This window comes from Ovis canadensis, chromosome 1, assembly GCF_042477335.2.
Source record: "Ovis canadensis isolate MfBH-ARS-UI-01 breed Bighorn chromosome 1, ARS-UI_OviCan_v2, whole genome shotgun sequence".
NCBI classification, from domain to species: Eukaryota; Metazoa; Chordata; class Mammalia; order Artiodactyla; family Bovidae; genus Ovis; species Ovis canadensis.
In genome coordinates this window covers 2,146,387-2,167,383 of record NC_091245.1, presented here as the reverse complement: position 1 = coordinate 2,167,383, position 20,997 = coordinate 2,146,387, and the positions used below count along the sequence as shown (strand labels likewise).

At 47.3% G+C, this 20,997-nt stretch overlaps 2 protein-coding genes across 2 annotated transcripts; one reads left to right on the top strand and one right to left on the bottom strand.

Annotated features, from left to right (window-relative positions):
- Positions 1-1,369: 1,369 nt before the first annotated feature.
- LOC138428720 (olfactory receptor 9S13-like) lies at positions 1,370-2,308 on the bottom strand. Its single transcript, XM_069569505.1, has one exon. The coding sequence runs from the start codon at positions 2,306-2,308 to the stop codon at positions 1,370-1,372; it is 939 nt and encodes a 312-aa protein (XP_069425606.1).
- Positions 2,309-18,478: 16,170 nt separating this feature from the next.
- Positions 18,479-19,429, top strand: LOC138437058 (olfactory receptor 9S13-like). The gene has a single exon (XM_069583615.1). The coding sequence runs from the start codon at positions 18,479-18,481 to the stop codon at positions 19,427-19,429; it is 951 nt and encodes a 316-aa protein (XP_069439716.1).
- The last annotated feature ends 1,568 nt before the right edge of the window (positions 19,430-20,997 follow it).

The window sequence follows — 20,997 nt, the reverse complement described above, 5'->3', positions numbered from 1 at the left end:
AAGTGGGTGGGAGATAGAACAATATTACGGCATGAGAGGATGAAAAGCACGATATCATGGAGAGGTAATTCGGGGAAACTCAACAAAAAATATATTGTATCAGATCATTACAGTAATATACTACAGAGGCAGAAATAATTTTAGAGAGCTCAAAGCGAAGGCAAATGGGGCCAAGAATCCAGCAGATACCTTGGAGTGTGCTGGAAATAAGTGATGGTGAGTAGCAATTTGATGCTTGGGTGTTGGCTCCTCCCCACAGTTCTCCTGAGCAAGAGATGGAGAACTGTGATCAGAGGCCACTCCCAGGTTCACTGGACAAGTTCCTGGTGGTGACCATGGGAGTGCATGACGCTGCTAAAGGAAGACGCCACGAGGAGGCCTCTGGGCTCTGAGTCCAGGCTGTGTGTTGGGTCCATGGAGCACGAGGATGGGTCTCTGAATGGGCAGGTCAAGACTGAGGGACCAGGCTCCTGGGGAGTGCAGGACAGGGCTAGAAAGTTATGCTCCCTGCTAAGAAAGTTCGCCATCTTTTAGCAACCCCTGATTTCTTCTGCAGCCACCAGGAACATTACCTTTATTAACAGACGTCTGTGTTGACAAAGCACCATTTGTCAGGGTCATAAGTAGTCAGGAAAGTGTCACCTGCCAGGCTATGTGGTAAAGGGTCAGTTGAGCTTTGAGAATCAGGCATTCACATTGATTCCCTGGGGTTCCCAGCTGCTGTCTGAGGGGAGAAACCCAGGACAGGGTGCACTGAGAGCCTCTGAAGCTGGGCACAGGTGCACCCTGCTTCCTTGTTGCTGTGGCAGTATCAGTGAACAGGAGCGGAAGGTGGAAGAACAACCACACTGCAGAATTAAGGAGGAACCTGGTCTTCCTAACTCCTCCTAATTGGCAGTGGTCATCTCAGGCTTCCACCAAGCAAGAGGCAAGGCTGAGTGTGCTAAAGCCCCCCTTGTAGGTGGTCCAGGGGAGAATTCTGAGCACACATTTGCATTCGATTCAGGAAAGATGTGAAGGAAATGGCCAGAGACTTTGTCTAGTTATGCACCTTCACTGGTAGAGTTGAGCTTGAGACACATACCATGCCTCAAAGACTCTCTGTTCGTCACTCTACCTACAAAGTTCAAGATTAGAGTCGTGCCCCATTGATGATATTAATTTTCTGATGCCAAAGAAAATGTCTCATTCACTTTGTATCTCGTAGTCAAAATGTGTGGCCGATGGTATGTGAAGGACTGAATGAAATGTTGGATGAAAGAATGAATTGAGGGAATAAGGAAAAAATTTCTCCAACCAAACCTAGTGCCTCCCATGAAGCCATCTTGTCCTGACGTCAAGACACACTGCCCCTTCTGGCCACCCTCCATCACGTGGCTGTGTGCTTCTGGCCCAGTCTCCACAGGGCATCCTTCACCTCCTCGTTTCTCAGACTGTAGATGAGGGGGTTGAGCATCGGGATGACCAGGGTGTAGAAGACAGAGACCACCTTGCCCTGCTCCATGGACGCCACAGCTCCTGGCTGGGCATACATGACAAAAACTGTCCCATAATAGATGGACACGGCTGTTGTGTGGGAGCCGCAGGTGGAGAAGAGCTTATGCCTCCCTCCTCCTGAGCGCATCCTCAGGATGGTCACTGTGATGTAGCCATAGGAGGTGAGGACCACAAGTATGGTGCCCACGATGATGAGGCCACAAAGGCCAAACAAGAGCAGCTCATTGATGGTAGTGTCAGCACAGGCAAGCTTGAGCAGAGGCGGCACATCACAGAAGAAGTGGTCGATGTGGTTGGAGCTGCAGAACGGGAGGCTGAATGTGAAGCTGGTCTGTAGGATGGAGTTGAGGCAGCCCCCACAGTAAGTGCCCAACACCAGGCGGGCACAGACCGAGGGGCACATGGAGATGGGGTAGCGCAGGGGGCTGCAGATGGCCATGAAGCGGTCATAGGCCATCACGGCCAGGAGGAATGCCTCAGTGGTGCCCACCATGGAGAAGAAGAAGAACTGAGTGGCACAGCCTGCAAAGGTGATGAGCTTGGAGGAGGAAAAGAAGTTGGCCAGGGCTTTGGGGTAGATGACAGACGAGTAGCACAGGTCTACAAAGGAGAGGTTCTTGAGGAAGAAGTACATTGGGGAGTGCAGATGGGCATCCAGCGTGATGACCACGATCATGGTGAGGTTCCCCAGGATGACCACCACGTACAGGGCCAGGAACAGAGCAAAGAGCAGGGCCTGGGTCTGAAATCCATCCAGTACAAACTCTTGCAAAGGCATCGCTGAAAGGTTTCCATTTCCATAGGGTGACATTTCCCTGAACTGGGCTACAGGGGCAGAGAGTCAAGAGCCGGAGAGAGACAGTGAGATGGAGCAGGTCAAGGTCACATGGTGATCCTCCCGTGGGTCACACACACCCTTCCGTGCCTCAGTGCCCATGGACCAACACACTATCCACTGCCCATTTCTCCTTTCAGATGAGCTCAGATTGATCTGAAATTGTAAACATTTCCACTGACTTGTGCCTTCATAGTCATGCATGGAGCCCTCTCTCTCTGGGAGACTCTGAGCTGTTGTCACGGGGTTTGTCCAGGGCTCCTCCAGAGCTGAGTGTCTACGGTGTAATTACGGCTTGCATCTCCTGGTCATTTATGAAGGACACGTTTTCCCTCCCCATGGGGATACTTCTGAGTCATGCCATTTCTACAGTTTGTTCGAGTATCTAATACTGCATGTTCTGTTCCTTATTTTGAGTTAAGTGAGTGAGTGAAGTCGCTCAGTCATGTCTGACTCTTTGCGACCCAATGAACAGTAGCCCACCAGGCTCCTCTGTCCATGTGATTCTCCAGGCAAGAATACTGGAGTGGTTTGCCATTTCCTTCTCCAGGGGATCTTCCCAACCCAGGGATCTAACCCAGGTCTCCCGCATTGCAGGCAGATGCTTTAACTTCTGAGCCACCAGGGAAGTCTCTTATTTTAGCCCTACTTTAATTTCAGAAATTGTAAAGCCCTTTTTGCCATCCTGACTCAACCCAGTGATGGTCTTATCTCTAGGCCAGGCCAGGACCAGAGCAGGGACCAGTCCTCACCAGGCTAATGTGGGTGATTTGTCTGTCACCCCTGTAGACCATGAGAGATATCTCAGCTTCATTGTCTCTGAGATTTTGAGCTCTCTGCATCTTTGAGAATCTAAGGGTTCTTTCCTGCTATGTCCTGATGTGGCATAGTTCATGGAGAGCAGCAGCGGACAGCCCCTGTCAGACAGGGACTGTGACACACTCAGGGCATGCCATGTCTTCCCCCTGTCCTTACTTCCATGCCACTGGCACCTTGGCACACTCCATGTAGTGATTGCTTGGAGCAATGGAAGCCACCAACATGGTCATATCTGCCTCAATGTCTGGGTCCCCCTTTGGGTGCTGCTTCCTGTCCTTGTCACAGCCCAGACCTCCCTTGTCTGCCACACACTCTCATGAAACATGGGGACCAGTTGTGTGATGGCCAGAGGAATTAACAGGATATCATGCAACTTAAGAGCAGGAGTAGGAAGGATGGATGATTAGCACAGAGCCACAGTGCCTCCGAGGGAGGGGAGGAGGATTAGTGAGAGGGTGAAAGCTGATTTTATAGAGTTTCATGTTTTCTAGAGGTCAGATCTGTAGCATCAGCGAGATATCTGACTTTGAAAGTGTGAGTTCCCCAGGAGTCGGGGTGTGCAAGCAGAGGCTGGAGGTCAGTGGTACCTATGGAGGAGTGATGACCCCTCACGTTCCCTCTGAGACTGAAGTTCTCTTAGAAGGTTGTCTATGAGAGCCAGGGCTCTCTCTCAATAGAGGATGTGGAAGAAATAGGCTGTCCTATTTTGGAATATTTAGGCTTTCCTTTCTGGAATATTTGACCCTAACTCTCACATGAGAGCAGAGGCGGACAGTCTGACCTTGGTTGCCCAAGATCCTCTCGCATATGTGTTTGAAGCTGGTGCTAAGTGTAATGGCCCCTACCCACCTTGGCTGCCCACCCCTGTGCAAATAGCCCTGTACTCTCAGTGGCACAAGGAATCGCCCCCTCTCCCTCTTCAGCTCTGCTTTCCTTGCAGTGAAGTGAGACTGAGGAGGGGACAGGGGTGGCCCACAAGATGCCAGTGATAGTCTGCCCAGGTCCTCTAGTTCTGGGTACCAGGAGGTCCCACAACACAGTTCAACCAGAGTGGACCATGTTGAACTTACCTCCCCCTCTCTCTGTCCCCTTAGCCGGCCAGCATCCGAGGCACCTGCACACTAGGATCTTTTGCTGGGGAGGATCTCTCCACCTGGCACGGCTGGGATTCGAGGCCTCAAGTGGCCAATTAGTTGCTGCCTAAGCTCTGAGTACGCTGGGACTCCCAACACCCTGAGTCCCTGGAAGAGGTAGTCCTGTGGGTAAAATTCCTTTGATACATGTCAGCCCACAACAAGAGGGGTAAGGGAGCCTGAAATTCCTCTGGGAGTGCTGCGATCCACCAGATGAGAAGCAAATCAGAGGGACCCAGTGGCCATCCTTGGAATGACTTCCCTAGGGCTGCAGGTGTGACCTCCTGGCCCACAGCTCTTCCTCCTCCTCTGCTCTATCCTGGCGTGTTGGTGTGATGAAGAGTGATGTGCAGGACTCTGTGTCTGCAGGAGCAGCACAGCCCACTCTAAGTCATAATATGGCCCTTCCCTCAGGGCAGGTCGAGTAAAAGTATCTGTTAAAACAAAATATTTTAATCCTGGACAGAAATCCCAAACCAAAGCATAAACGTGATTTATATTTACTATTAAAATATAGGGGCCAAACTGGTTGCACAGTGGTAAAGAATCCGCCTGCCGCCAAAGACACAGAAGATGTGGGTTCCATCCCTGGGTTGGGAATATCCTCTGGAGAAAGAAATGGCCACCACTCCAGTATTCTTGCCTGGAAGATTCCATGAACAGAGGAGCTTGTCAGGCTACAGTCCATCTGTCACATAGAGTAGGATATGACTGAGTGACTGAACATACACACATTAAAATATAGAAAGTATGCAAGTGAAAAGCTGGTGCTGGGAGCCAGCACGGGAGATCCCACCCATGACAAGGTCATGTGGAGGAGACCTGACAGGCAAGGCGGATCAGGACTCGAGGGATTCCCTGGACCTGCTTGAGCATCTACCCCAAACCAAAATCTGTCTGTCTACTGTTTACTATATGATGCCTTTCACCAACTCTTCTGACATTAACAGGGGGCTATCCCCAACCACCTTTCTCTGGAGAAAACCAACTTAGGGCTCTAGTTGATAAGTCTCCTGGGCATGAAAGGAGCATTTCAGTTCAAACCCCCCTGTTGGCATTCTAGCTTGCTTGGCAGGTCTATCTAGACTCTTGCAGCTACACATATGATTGTTCACAAGCCATGACATGGGAAGTCTAAGCATCCTAAAAATATAGAGCCCTTTGAGGGGTGAAAAAGTTTTATTAAAATAATACTGGTGAAGGGTTTCATTGTTGAGCCAATGCTTGCTGCCAAGTTCCCATATCCCTTATCCATTGTGTGCCTGGGAGTGCATTAGTTAATATAGTTGTAATGTAAGAAAAACAAATAGTAGCCTTGGTATTAACCACATCAGACCTTTGAGCTAATAAGTTCTTTTTTGTTGTTGTTGTTGTAACCCGCTGCACCTTTGCTCCATGAGAATGTAACTCTGTTTAGTACTTTCTGAGGCTGACACAGATTAGAGGTATAAAGAAAAAACACTTCAAGGGAAAATAAGTTTTCAGGTTGATCAACCTTTATCAAAAAACGGTCATAAAATGTCAATAGGCCCCCAAGGCCAGAAGATAATGTACACAACATAAGACTCTTGTTTATGGGAAAGGTATGCAGGAAAAAATCCTGGTTTTGATAAAGGCAAAACTGCTGGAATGTTTGAGCTGACTCTGCATGACTTTGCATCTTTCATTTTCTTCTATGTACAAGCCAGGGTATAAAAGCCCCTTTTAAAAATAAAGTTACGGGCCTCGCTCACTGAAGCTTGGTCTCCCCATGTCATTCTTTCATTCGCCGATGCTGTTCATCCTGAGGATATCCCTGGACTCTGCTGAGGCTGGACCCCAGCAAGCTGGAGAAACTTGTATCATGAATATCCCAAGAAAACCAAGGCTTTTGTGGCTTAATAAACATCAAAATACAAAATAGACCTCAGGAGGAAAATTTGCTCATAAAGGGGCATTTCATAATTCAAATGTTCAATCAAACTGGGTAATGTGAAAAATATAAATATGTATACAACTAATAAAGATTTAAAATATGTAATGTAAAAACTGACAGAAATGAAAACAAATGTAAATCTCCAAAACATGGTTGATATTTTATCATGCTTCTCTCCGTAACTGATAAAGCAAGCAGAAATATTGTTATCTGATAGAATTGGTTCAAAGTATCAACCACATGGAACTCCTTGGCATCAGTTAGTTCAGTACTCAGTTGTGTCTGACTCTTTGAGGCCCCATGGATTGCAGCATGCCAGGTTTCCCTGTATATCACCAACTCCCAGAAAATTGCTCAAACTCATAACCATGAGTCAATGATGCCATCCAACCATCTTATCCCCTGTCATACCCTTTTTCTCCTGCCTTCAATCTTTCCCAGCATCGGGGTCTTTTCTAATGAGTCAGTTCTTTGCATCAGGTGGCCAAGGTATTGGAGTTTCAGCTTTAGCATCATTCCTTCCAATGAATACTCAGGACTGATTTCCTGTATATTTAGCTAGTTTGATATCCTTGCAGTCCAAGGGACTCTCAAGAGTCTTCTCCAACACCACAGTTCAACAGCACCAATTCTTCAGCGCTCAGCTTTCTTTATAGTCCAACTCTCACATCTATACATGACTACTGGAAAAACCACAGCTTTGACTAGACACACATTTGTTGGCAAAATAATGCCTCTGCTTTTTAATATGCTGTCTAGGTTGGTCATAGCTTTTCATCCAAGGAGCAAGCATCTTTGAATTTCATTGCTGCAGTCACCATCTGCAGTGATTTTGGAGCCCCAAAATAAAATCTGTCACTGTTTCCACTGTTTCCCCATCTATTTCCCATGAAGTGATGGGACGAGATGCCATGATCTTAGTCTTCTGGATGTTGAGTTTTGAGCCAACTTTTTCACTCTCCTCTGTAACTTTCATCAAGAGGCTCTTTAGTTCTTCACTTTCTACCATTAGGGTGGTATCATCAGCATATCTGAGGTTATTCATATTTCTCCCGACAACCTTGATTTTCCAGCTTGTGCTTCATCAGCATGGCATTTTGCATGATTTACTCTGCATAGAAGTTAAATAACAAGGAGACAATATACAGCCTTGATGTACTGTTTTCCCAATTTGAAATCAGTGTGTTGTTCCACGTCTGGTTCTAACTGTTGCTTCTTGACCTGATTCCAGATTTCTAAGGAGGCAGGTAAAGCGTTCTGGTATTTCCATCTCTTGAAGAATTTTCCACAGTTTGTGGTGATCCACACAGTCAAAAGATTTGACGTGGTCAATGAAGCAGATGCAGATGTTTTATCTGGAATATTGAGCAATACTTTGCAAGGTAAGGAGCAGCGGCTGCGCTTTGCTGGAGCAGCCGTGAAGAGATACCCCACGCCCAAGGTAAGAGAAACCCAAGTAAGATGGTAGGTGTTGCAAGAGGGCATCAGACGGCAGACACACTGAAACCATAGTCACAGAAAACTAGCCAATCTAATCACACTAGGACCACAGCCTTGTCTAACTCAATGAAACTGAGCCATGCCTGCAGGGCAACCCAAGATGGGCAGGTCATGGTGGAGAGGTCTGACAGAATGTGGTCCATTGGAGAAGGGAATGGCAAGCCATTTCAGTATTCTTGCCTTGAGAACCCCATGAGCAGTATGGAAAGGCAAAATGCTAGGATACTGAAAGAGGAACTCCTCAGGTCAGTAGGTTTCCAACACGCTACTGGAGATCAGTGGAGAAATAACTCCAGAAAGAATGAAGGGATGGAGCCAAACAAAAACAATACCCAGCTGCGGATGTGACTGGTGATAGAAACAAGGTCCAATGCTGTAAAGAGCAATATTGCATAGGAACCTGGAATGTCAGGTCCATGAATCAAGGCAAATTGGAAGTGGTCCAACAAGAGATGGCAAGGGTGAATGTCGACATTCTAGGAATCAGTGAACTAAAATGGACTGGAATGGGTGAATTTAACTCAGACGATCATTATATCTACTGCTGCGGGCAGGAATCCCTCAGAAGAAATGGAGTAGCCATCATGGTCAACAAAAGAGTCCAAAATGCAGTACTTGGATGCAATCTCAAAAACAACAGAATGATCTCTGTTCGTTTCCAAGGCAAACCATTCAATATCACAGTTATCCAAGTCTATGCCCCAACCAGTAACGCTGAAGAAGCTGAAGTTGAACGGTTCTATGAAGACCTACAAGACCTTTTAGAACTAACACCCAAAAGAGATGTCCTTTTCATTATAGGGGACTGGAATGCAAAAGTAGGAAGTCAAGAAACACCTGGAGTAACAGGAAAATTTGGCCTTGGAATGTGGAATGAAGCAGGGCAAAGACTAATACAGTTTTGCCAAGAAAATGCACTGGTCATAGCAAACACCATCTTCCAACAACACAAGAGAAGACTGTACACATGGACATCACCAGTTGGTCAAAGCTGAAATCAGACTGATTATATTCTTTGCAGCCAAAGATGGAGAAGCTCTATACAGTCAACAAAAACAAGACCAGGAGCTGACTGTGGCTCAGATCATGAACTCCTTAACCAAATTCAGACTTAAATTGAAGAAAGTAGGGAAAATCGTTAAACCATTCAGGTATGACCTAAATCAAATCCCTGATGCTTATACCGTGGAAGTGAGAAATAGATTTAAGGGCCTAGATCTGATAGATAGAGTGCCTGATGACTGAGGTTCATGACATGTACAAGAGACAGGGATCAAGACCATCCCCATGGAAAAGAAATGCAAAAAAGCAAAATGGCTGTCTGGGGAGGCCTTACAAATAGCTGTTGAAAGAAGAGAAACGAAAAGCCAAGAAGAAAAGGAAAGATATAAGCATTTGAATGCAGAGTTCCAAAGAATAGCAAGAAGAGATAAAAAAGCCTTCTGCAGTGACCAATGCAAAGAAAGAGGAAAAGAACAGAATGGGAAAGACTAGAGATCTCTTCAAGAAAATTAGAGATACTAAGGAAACATTTCATGCAAAGATGGGCTCGATAAAGGACAGAAATGGTATGGACCTAACAGAAGCAGAAGATATTAAGAAGAGGTGGCAAGAATACACAGAAGAACTGTACAAAAAAGATCTTCTTGACCCAATTAGTCACAATGGTGTGATCACTCATCTAGAGCCAGACATCCTGGAGTATGAACTCAAATGGGCCTTAGAAAGCATCACTACAAACAAAGCTAGTGGAGGTGATGGAATTCCAGTTGAGCTATTTCAAATTCTGAAAGAGGATGCTGTGAAAGTGCTACACTCAATATGCCAGCAAATTTGGAAAACTCAGCAGTGGCCACAGGACTGGAAAAGGTCAGTTTTCATTCCAATCCCAAGGAAAAGCAATGCCAAAGAATGCTCAAACTGCCACACAATTGCACTCATCTCACACGCTAGTAAAGTAATGCTCAAAATTCTCCAAGCCAGGCTTCAGCAATACATGAGTCGTGAACTTCCAGATGTTCAAGCTAGTTTTAGAAAAGGCAGAGGAACCAGAGATCAAATTGTCAACATCCGCTGGATCATGGAAAAAGCAAGAGGGTTCCAGAAAAACATCTATTTCTGCTTTATTGACTATGCCAAAGCCTTTGACTGTGTGGATCACAATCAACTGCGGAAAATTCTGAAAGAGATGGGAATACCAGATCACCTAACCTGCCTCTTGAGAAAACTGTATGCAGGTCAGGAAGCAACAGAACTGGACGTGCAACTGGACATGGAACAACAGACTGGTTCCAAATAGGAAAAGGAGTACATCAAGTGTATACTGTCACCCTGATTATTTAACTTATATGCAGAGTACGTCATGAGAAACACTGGACTGGAAGAAACACAAGCTGGAATCAAGATTGCCAGAAGAAATATCAATAACCTCAGATTTGGATATGACACCACGCTTATGGCAGAAAGTGAAGAGGAACTAAAAAGCCTCTTGATGAAAGTGAAAGTGGAGAGTGAAAAAGTTGACTAAAAGCTCAACATTCAGAAAATGATGATCATGGCATTCAGCCCCATCACTTCATGGGAAATAGACGGGGAAACAGTGGAAACAGTATCAGACTTTATTTGGGGGGGGGGGCTCCAAAATCACTGCAGATGGTGACTGCAGCCGTGAAATTAAAAGACGCTTACTCCTTGGAAGAAAAGTTATGACCAACCTAGATAGTATATTCAAAAGCAGAGACATTACATTGCCAACAAATGTCCGTCTAGTCAAGGCTATGGTTTTCCCTGTGGTCACGTATGGATGTTTGAGTTGGAGTGTGAAGAAAGCTGAGCACCAAAGAATTGATGCTTTTGAACTGTGGTGTTGGAGAAGACTCTTGAGAGTCCCTTGGACTGCAAGGAGATCCAACCAGTCCACTATGAAGGAGATCAGCCCTGGGATTTCTTTGGAAGGAATGATGCTAAAGCTGAAACTCCAGTACTTTGGCCACCTCATGCAAAAGTTGACTCATTGGAAAAGACTCTGATGCTGGGAGGGATTGGGGACAGGAGGATAAAGGGACAACAGAGGATGAGGTGGCTGGATGGCATCACTGACTCTATGGACGTGAGTTTGAGTAAATTCTGGGTGTTGGTGATGGACAGGGAGGCCTGGCGTGCTTTGATTCATGGGGTCGCAAAGAGTTGGACACGACTGAGTGACTGAACTGAACTGAACTGAGCACATGAAACTTTAGGGAGGGCAAAAATGTCCATTGTATAATACCCATTACTGAAAAAATTAAAAAGGAAGTAATCTAAAGTTGTCTTTAAGAAGATTCTGCAAGTAAATTGTGATGTGTGATCATGTTTGAAACAATTGAAATAAGTGAACTAGAATATGGAAGAATTGGAAAAGAGGATCAAGATCTCTGCAAGTACGTTCTGACACAGAGCTGGAGAGGTGACATCGCCCTGAGACGGGAGACTGAAGGTGTGCTGCTGACCTTGTCAGGTGAAAGCGGACTGCCTCCCTGCCCTCCTGCGTCAGTGACCAGGGCTGCCATAACTGATCAACACACGGTGACTTTTCACAACATGATGCTTTCTTGCAGGTCTAGCAGATAGATGTCCAAAATGAAGTTGTCTCCAGGGCCTGCTGCTTTTGAAAATTCGAGACACTTTTCCGTGCCTTTTCCTGGCTTCTGGAGCCTCTGGCATCTTTGACACTCCTCCCCTGCCCCTGTTGATGCATCACTCCAACCTCTGCCCAGCTTTTACTTGTCCTTCTTCCTTGTGTCTTGCGTCTCTGTTTCATCTCTTCTTCTCAGAAGAACACCTGTCAGTGGATTTAGGGCCCACCTAATCCAGCATGACCTCATCCTAGCTAATTCATTTGGAAAGATCCCATTTCCAATTAAGATCACATTCTGCATTTTCAGGCAGACATTTATTGAGGGGAAGGGATCACTATGGAGTCTACTAGAATCCTGTTCCATGTGCTGAAGGTAATTTACTCTGCAGTTGCTGAATGTATTGTTCTGTCTATGTCAAGTAGAATCGATTTGATTGATAGATATAACCAATTGTAACATGACTACAATTTTTCTCTTGCATTATTGTTAAGAGAGATATGGTAAAACATCACCCATATCACCTATAATTTGGATATGTGTGTGTCTTAATCACTCAGTTGTGTCTGACTCTTTGCAACCCCTTGGAGTGTGCCCACCAGGCCCTTCTGTGCATGGAATTCCCCAAGCAGGAATACTGAAGTGCATTACCATTCTTTTTCTTTTTTAAAAAAATTTATTTATTTTAATTGAATGCTGATTACTTTACAATATTGTAGTGATTTTTGCCATACATTGACATGAATCAGCGATAGGTGTACATGTGTTCCCCATCCTGAACCTCCTCCCACCTCCCTCCCCATCCTGTCCCTCAGGGTCATCCGAGTGCACCAGCCCTGAGTGCCCTGTTTCATGCATCGAACCTGGACTGGCGATTTAGTTCACATATGATAATATACAGGATTCAATACTATTCTCTCAAATCATCCCACCCTCGCCTTCTCCCAGAGACTCCAAAAGTCTGTTCTTTACATTTGTGTCTCTTTTGCATACAGCAAAAGGGTCATCATTACCATCTTTCTAAATTCCATAAAAATGTGTTAATGTACTGTATTGGTGTTTCTCTTTCTGACTTACTCACTCTGTATAATAGGCTTCAGTTTCATCCACCTCATTAGAACAGATTCAAATGCATTCTTTTTAATAGCTGAGCAATAGGGCCTAGAGGAGCTACTCCACGTTCAAAGTCACGAGGGGTGGCGGTGAGGAGATACCCCTTGTACAAGGTAAGGAGCAGTGGCTGCTCTTTGCTGGAGCAGCTGTGAAGAGATAACCCACGCCCAAGGTAAGAAAACTCAAGTAAGATGGTAGGTGTTGCAAGAGGGCATCAGAGGGCAGACACACTGAAACCATAGTCACAGAAAACTAGCCAATCTAATCACACTAGGACCATAGCCTTGTCTAACTCAATGAAACTAAGCATGCCCTGTGGGGCCACCTAAGATGAGCAGGTCATGGTGGAGAGGTCTGACAGAATGTGGTCCACCGGACAAGGGAATGGTGAACCACTTAAGTCTTCTTGCCTTGAGAACCCATGAACAGTATGAAAAGGCAAAATGATAGGATACTGAAAGAGGAACTCCCCAGGTCAGTAGGTGCCCAATATGCTACTGGAGATCAGTGGAGAAATAACTCCAGAAAGAATGAGGGGATGGAGCCAAAGCAAAAACAATACCCAGTTGTGGCTGTGACTGGTGATAGAAGCAAGGTCCAATGCTGTAAAGAGCAATATTGCATAGGAACCTGGAATGTCAGGTCCACGAATCAAGGCAAATTGGAAGTGGTCAAACAGGAGACGGCAAGAGTGAACGTCAACATTCTAGGAATCAGCGAACTAAAATGGACTGGAACGGGTGAATTTAACTCAGATGACCATTGTATCTACTACTGTGGGCAGGAATCCCTCAGAAGAAATGGAGTAGCCATCATGGTCAACAAGAGTCTGAAATGCAGTACTTGGATGCAATCTCAAAAATGACAGAATGATCTCTGTTCGTTTCCAAGGCAAACCATTCAATATCACAGTAATCCAAGTCTATGCCCCAACCAGTAACGCTGAAGAAGCTGAATTTGAACGATTCTATGAAGACCTACAAGACCTTTTAGAACTAATACCCCCAAAAGATGTCCTTTTCATTATAGGGGACTGGAATGCAAAAGTAGGAAGTCAAGAAACACCTGGAGTAACAGGCAAATGTGGCCTTGGACTACGGAATGAAGCAGGGCAAAGACTAATAGAGTTTTGGCAAGAAAATGCACTGGTCACAGCAAACACCCTCTTCCAAAACACAAGAGAAAACTCTACACATGAACATCACCAGATGGTCAACACTGAAATCAGATTGATTATATTCTCTGCAGCCAAAGATGGAGAAGCTCTATACAGGGAGCAAAATCAAGACCAGGAGCTGATTGTGGCTCAGATCATGAGCCCCTTTTTGCCAAATTCAGACTTAAATTGGAGAAAATAGGGAAAACCACCAGATGGTTAAGTGTCTGTCTACAATGCGGGAGACCCGGGTTCAATCCCTGGGTCAGGAAGATCCCCTGGAGAAGGAAATGGCAATCCACGCCAGTACTATTGCCTGGAAAATCCCATGGACAGAGGAGCCTGGTAGGCTACATGTAGTTCATGGGGTCACAAAGAGTCGGACACGACTGAGCAACTTCACTTCAATTCAGTAGACCATTCAGGTATGACCTAAATCAAATCCCTGATGCTCATACAGTGGAAGTGAGAAATAGATTTAAGGGCCTAGATCTGATAGAGTGCCTGATGAACTATGGACTGAGGTTCTTGACATTGTAAGGGGACAGGGATCAAGACCATCCCCATGGAAAAGAAATGCAAAAAAGCAAAATGGCTGTCTGGGGAGGCCTTACAGATAGCTGTGAAAAGAAGAGGAGCAAAAAGCCAAGGAGAAAAGGGAAGATGTAAGCATCTGAATGCAGAGTTCCAAAGAATAGCAAGAAGAGATAAGAAAGCCTTCCTCAGCAATCAATCCAAAGAAATAGAGGGAAACAACAGAATGGGAAAGACTAGAGGTCTCTTCAACAAAATTAGATATACCAAGGGAACATTTCATGCAAAGATGGGCTCAATAAAGGAGAGAAATGGTATGGACCTAACAGAAGCAGAAGATATTAAGAAGAGGTGGCAAGAATACATGGAAGAACTGTACAAAAAAGGTCTTCACGACCCAGATAATCAAGATGGTGTGATCACTCATCTAGAGCCAGACGTCCTGGAATGTGAAGTCAAGTGGGCCTTAGAAAGCATCACTACGAACAAAGCTAGTGGAAGTGATGGAATTCCAGTTGAACTATTTCAAATCCTGAAAGATGATGCTGTGAAAGTACTGCACTCAATATGCCAGCAAGTTTGGAATACTCAACAGGACTGGAAAAGGTCAGTTTTCATTCCAATCCCAAAGAAAGGTAATGCCAAAGAATGCTCAAACTACCACACTATTGCACTCATCTCACATGCTAGTAAAGTAATGTTCAAAATTCTCCAAGCCAGGCTTCAGCAATATGTGAACCATGAACTTCCAGATGTTCAAGATAGTTTTAGAAAAGGCAGAGGAACCAGAGATCAAATAGGCAACATCTGCTGGATCATCGAAACAGCAAGAGAGTTCCAGAAAAAAAAAAAAAAAACACATCTATTTCTGCTTTATTGGCAATGCCAGAGCCTTTGACTATGTGGATCACAATAAAAGGTGGATATTTCTGAAAGAGATGGGAATACCAGACCAACCTGACCTGCCTCTTGAGAAATCTGTATGCAGGTCAGGAAGCAATAGTTAGAACTGGACATGGAACAACAGACTGGTTCCAAATAGGAAAAGGAGTATGTAAAGGCTGTATATGGTCACCCTGCTTACCTAACTTATATGCAGAGTACATCATGAGAAATCCTGGGCTGGAAGAAGCACTGGGATTAAAATATTTTGTATTGATGGATGTGATATATTTAAGCTATATTCAGTGAGTGTAGGGCTGCTTTGAAGAGAATCCAAATAGCCAAAAACAGGACAATTTCAGCATGAAAAAGGATCATAATGGTAATAGGTGTCATTGAAAGGGCTGTGCTGTTGCCCTGGGTACAGACTCCCCACCTGTCACTTTTCCTCACAAGAACAGATGAGGATGGGGCAGAGGAGGAGAAAGGGCTGTGGGCCAGGAGATCCCACCTGCTGCCCAGGGAGATCTTTCCAAGGACGTCCATAGAGTCCATATAAATTGTCTGCGTTTCTCTACTGTTTGCCCACCCACACTCAGGGTTCCCTCATGGACTTCAGGCTTCTTGCCTCCCCTGTACTGGACTGAGATGCATCCAAGGACGATTGGCCACAGGATTGCAGCTCCCGGGACCCAGGGGGTTGTGAGTCCCAGTGCACTCAGAAGCCCAGCTCTCACCTAATTGGCCATTCGAGGCCTCAAGTCCCAGCCCTGCAAATAGAGGGCATCTTCCCAGCAGAGTGACCCCAAGGTACAGGAACCTGACATGTTGCCCAGAGGACAGATAATGTGAAGAGTCAGGTGACTGAGTCCATCCCCTTCTCGGCTTCTATCAAGGCCCAGGAGTTCCTGCAGCCAGAGCCTGCTTCACCTGTGTGTCCCCTCCTCCCTCTCACTTCCCTGCACAGGAAGACAGAGGTGGACAAGGGAGGGGGCCCTTAGCACCACATCATTATCATCAGCACAGACCTGGTGAGGAGTCCTGTCCTCCCCGGGAGCATAGCGTCCTGGGTGAGCCATGCCCCTCCTGACATCACAGGAGCAGTGTGGTCATCACTCAGCAGGGTGTGGTCAGCATCACTGACAGGTGAGTCCTGGGAGCCTGGATCCTGGACAACAAGGTACCTCACTCCCCACTGCCCTGGGCAGGGGCAGTTAGGGCAGCAGGTCTGAGCTTAACGAGAGTAGATATAATCAGGGGTCCTTGGACAAAAGTGGATTTTAAGTCAGTGGCCTGAGATCCTGAACCCAACAAGCATCAGGCAGTGCTGGTGCTGCAGGAGCTCAGATCACTCTTGAGTGATGAGAGTTTGCAAGGGAAGGATTCAGGACACAGTCACTACAAATATTCAATAGATCCTCCAAAGCAGCGCTGGGTTTCTCTGCTTCACCCTGGAGGTGTTTGTCAGGCTCAACTCAGAGGCAGGTTTACTGAAGCCGCTACAGTGCCCCACTTGGTCATCTCAACAAGCCAGAAGAACGTGCTCAGTTCTTCAAAACAAGCTTGGAAGCTTGGCTTCCCAGGTGAAAGTGCCAAGCAGTCCTCATGTGCTCCCCAGGCATGCGAGGAGTCGCTGTTGTGATGACTCAAGACCCCTGAGGTGGATGAATGTCCCAGGAAACAGCAACATAAATACAGCTGGGAACCCTCAGGGACATAACAGCAAGGTCACCAAATCTGGGGATAGTGGGTGAAGGTGGTCACTCTGGTCACTTTGAGATTATTATGAGGTGAGGACCTGGGCGGGCAGACAGGGTGTGTGTGCAGGACAGGCCTCGGTGGATAGGGCTTGTGGCCAACATGGGTAGGGCAGCACCCTGTCCAACCTCAGTGCACATATCCAAATTCAAATTTGAGTGGACCCTGCCTGCACATGTCAGACAGACTGTCCCTCTCTGCTCTCATGAAAAGATTAGACGTAAGTCTCCCAGGAGGGGAAAGCGGGACCACTAACCCTTGTACCTTGTAACACTTTTGGTTGCAAAGTATGGGCTCTTATAGATCATCCTCCAAGAGAACTTTACGCTAAGAGGGAACATGGGGTCATCACTCCTCCACAGGCATCACTGACCACCCAGCCTCTGACTGCACACCCCCAGTGCACGGGAGCTCACTCCCTGCAAAGGCAGCCAGCTCCGCCATGCTGCGGACCTGCCCTCTAGGAACTGTGGGGTTTGCTCTGACATAGATTACATCCTCTCCCTGATCCTCCTCACCTTCCTGAGCAGCACCGTGGCGCTGCGCCCGCCCTCCTTCCCACTGCTCCCTCTCTAGGCTGCATCTCCAACCATTCCTCTGGCCAGCACACAGCAGGTCCCCATGTCCCATGATGGTGTGGTGGTCAGCCCCATCCAGTGTGGACAAGGGAGGTCTGGGCTGTGACAGGGACAGGAAAAAGCACCCAGCAGGAGGACCCAGACCCTGAGCAGATGTGACCGTGTTGGAGGCTCCCACTGCCTCAAGCAATCACTATATGAGATGTGCTGAGGAGCCAGGGGCATAGAAGTAAGGACAGGAGGAAGACATCCCCACATCCCAAATGTGTCACAGCCCTGCCCTGCTGCTTCTCAGGCCATGAAGCTTGGCTGTCCCCTCCCCATAAATTGTCCGCTATCTGTACATTGCAAGAAAAAATCCCTACATTCTCAAGGATGCAAACAGTTCTGTTGATGTTTGCCATCATGCCAAGATAGATCTCAGGGTCTTCCTGGTGTCCCCTTCTCATATTTTTAAACATCAGGACTTTGGCTTGAGGCCCCTTGAGATGCTCAAGGATGCACAGTGCTCTGCAGACAGAATGCAGCTGTGGTCCAGGTTCACACATTGATGCTCCATGGGGCTCAGGGTCTGCAGGACAGACAGAGAAATTTTCCTGGTTGGTGCTGGTTCCTGCTCTGGTCCCAGCCTGGCCTGGAGGGACAATCATCAACCACACACCACCAGGCTGGCATGAGGTGTTCAATAAACATTCATAAAATCAGTGAATGAATTAATAAGGCAGGAAAGTGCAGGAGTAGATACTTGAGTGAGGAGTGGACATTACACAGCTCAGGAACATCCCTATGGAGATGGAAAGCATTTATTGAGAAGAGACAGAGGAGACTGCAACACTCCTCACACTTCAAGTTTTCAGCCTCCAAAGCTCCTGGCAGCCACTACACACCCCATAACAGCAGCTCAGAGTCACCCAGAGAGAGAGGAACTTCCACATTTATGCATTAATGGATAAGGGGAAATGTTCTCTTTTCAGGTCAGTCTGTATTCATCTGGAAGCAGAACTGGGCAGCTGATAGTCTCTTTATCAGTGGGCAGCGAGGTGCTGAAAGTCCTTGATCTCCAAGGAAGGACGACCATGTGACATTGACCTGCACCCCCTCCCTGCCTCCCGCCTGCCCTCTGCCCTGTGTCTTGCTCAGGGCCATGTCACCCCACAGAAACGGAAGCCTCTCAGTGAAGCCTCTGCAGGAGTTCGTGCTGGATGGATTTCAGGGTGGTCTGCAGACCCAGGCCCTGCTCTTTGCTCTGTTCCTGGCCCTGTACGTGGTGGCCGTCCTGGGAAACCTCACCATGATGGTGGTCATCACCCTGGATGCCCGTCTGCACTCCCCGATGTACTTCTTCCTCAAGAACCTCTCCTTCCTGGACTTGGGCTACTCATCTGTCATTTACCCTAAGACGCTCACTGACCTCCTGTCCTCCTCCAAGGTCATCACCTTAGGGGGCTGTGCCACCCAGTTCTTCTTCCTCTCCCTGTTCCTCACCACTGAGGGGTTCCTCTTGGCCGCGATGGCCTATGACCGCTTCGTGGCCATCTGCAGCCCCCTGCACTACCCCATCTCCATGTGCCCCTCGGTCTGTGCCCGCCTGATGCTGGGCTGCTATTGCGGGGGCTGCCTCAACTCCATCCTGCAGACCAGCTTCACATTCAGCCTCCCGTTCTGCAGCTCCAACCACATCAACCACTTCTTCTGTGATGTCCCTCCATTACTCAGGCTTGCCTGTGCTGACACTACCATCAGTGAGCTGGTCATGTTTGGCCTGTGTGGCCTCATCATCGTGGGCACCACCCTCGTGGTCCTCACCTCCTATGGCTACATCACAGTGACCATCCTGAGGATGCACTCAGGAGGAGGGAGGCACAAGCTCTTCTCCACCTGCGGCTCCCACATGACAGCTGTGTCCCTCTTTTATGGGACCCTTTTTGTCATGTATGCCCAGCCAGGAGCTGTGGCGTCCATGGAGCAGGGCAAGGTGGTCTCCATCTTCTACACCCTGGTCATCCCGATGCTCAACCCCCTCATCTACAGCCTGAGAAACAAGGACGTGAAGGATGCCCTGCGGAGACTGGGGCAGAGACACACAGCCACGTGACGGAGGGTGGACAGAGAGACTGGATGTTCCAACACAGGACAAGAGTGGTCTGGGAGAGGTCCAGGCTTTGGTTTGAAGAATTCATCCTTCATACATCCAGCTCATTTTTTTTTCATCCAAACTTTCATTCAACCCTTCGTAGGAGCACTTCATGGAGCATACATTGCAAGTATGAGATGCAGTAATGAGCAAGGCTCTTTTTGCCAGCAGAAAGGTAACATTGCAAAGATAAAGCAAGGCCATAATCTTGAACTCTGGGTAACGCAGTGGGCAGCCAAATGAACAGAGAATCTTTGAACAGTCTGGATGTCCCAAATGCATAGACTAGACAGATTTTGAGGCCTCTCCCTTCAAGTTGTTGCTGAACCTAATGTAAGTAAGTGTTCAGCTATCTCCCCTGGACCACCCAGCAGGGGGGCCTTAGGACACAGCCTTGGAGATAGCCTGGGCATCCCCACAGCCAATTAGAGGAGTTAGGAAGACCATGATTCCCCTCAATCCTGCAGTGGGGCTGTTCCTCCCCTCCCCTTCTGTTCACTGATGCCACCACCCAACAAGGCAGCAGGGAGCACCTGTGCTCCTGCTTCAGATGCTCCTAGTGCTCTCTGTCCTGGGTTTCTCCCCTCAGACAGCAGCCGGGAGCCCCAGAGAGTCAACATGATGCCTGACACCCAATGTTCACTATCCAACCTGACAGGTGACACTGTCCTGACTACTTGTGACCCTAAGAAATGGGGCTTTGTCAGCACAGACATCTCTGAATAAGGATGGAGGTCCTGGTGGCTGAAGCAGAGAGCAGATGGTAGAGAGAGGAGGTGCCCTTTCTGGGTGGCGAGCACAGCTCCCTGCTCTCTGTCCCATACTCCCTGGGAGCCTGGCCCCTCAGACTTAACCTGCCCATTCAGAGCTCCATCCACATTCTGTGGACCAACACGGCCTGGATGCAGGGCGCAGCGGCCTCCCTAACTGGTCTCCCTTTGGTAGCGTCATCCACTCCCATAGTCACGCCCAGGACGTTGTCCTCTGGAGAGGGTGGTCTGCACCCTGTAGAGGCAGGGGGACGTGCCCTGTGTCTCTGGTCACAGCTCTCAGTCTTCTTGCTTCTTTGCTCAGGAGACATGAGAGGGGGCTAATAGCTCAGTGAGCAGATTGCTGCTCACAACAGTCAACTGAAACACACTCCAAGGTCTTCACTCACTTGTTCCTGTTCCTTCTCATTTCTAGACTTTCTGTGAAATTGTTTCTATCTCTGCCAGTTTACTGTATTCACTTGATGTAACGCCTGTTTCTCTGAGGAGTTCTCCAGTTTTCAGCCATTACAGACACTCCTTTTCTTCTCGAGCTGTAAGAATGATGTTTCCCACGCTCCCTTCTTCCTCTCTTTTTCTCTACTCTGTTTCCTCCTGACCTCTTCCTCCTTTCTCTGTTTTTCCTTCTTTCTTTCATTCCTTCCCCCTTCCCTCCCCAACCTCTTCTCTTTCCCTCCACTTGCCCCTCCTTCTCTTCTCCCACTTTCCCCAACCCAAATCATTTTCCTCTATCCCTTGTTGTATTTTCTCATTTCATTG

Bases quoted from the DNA above. Each gene is read 5' to 3' on its own strand.
- LOC138437058 (XM_069583615.1), top strand. From the start codon at position 18,479: ATGTCACCCCACAGAAACGGAAGCCTCTCAGTGAAGCCTCTGCAGGAG.
- LOC138428720 (XM_069569505.1), bottom strand. From the start codon at position 2,308: ATGTCACCCTATGGAAATGGAAACCTTTCAGCGATGCCTTTGCAAGAG.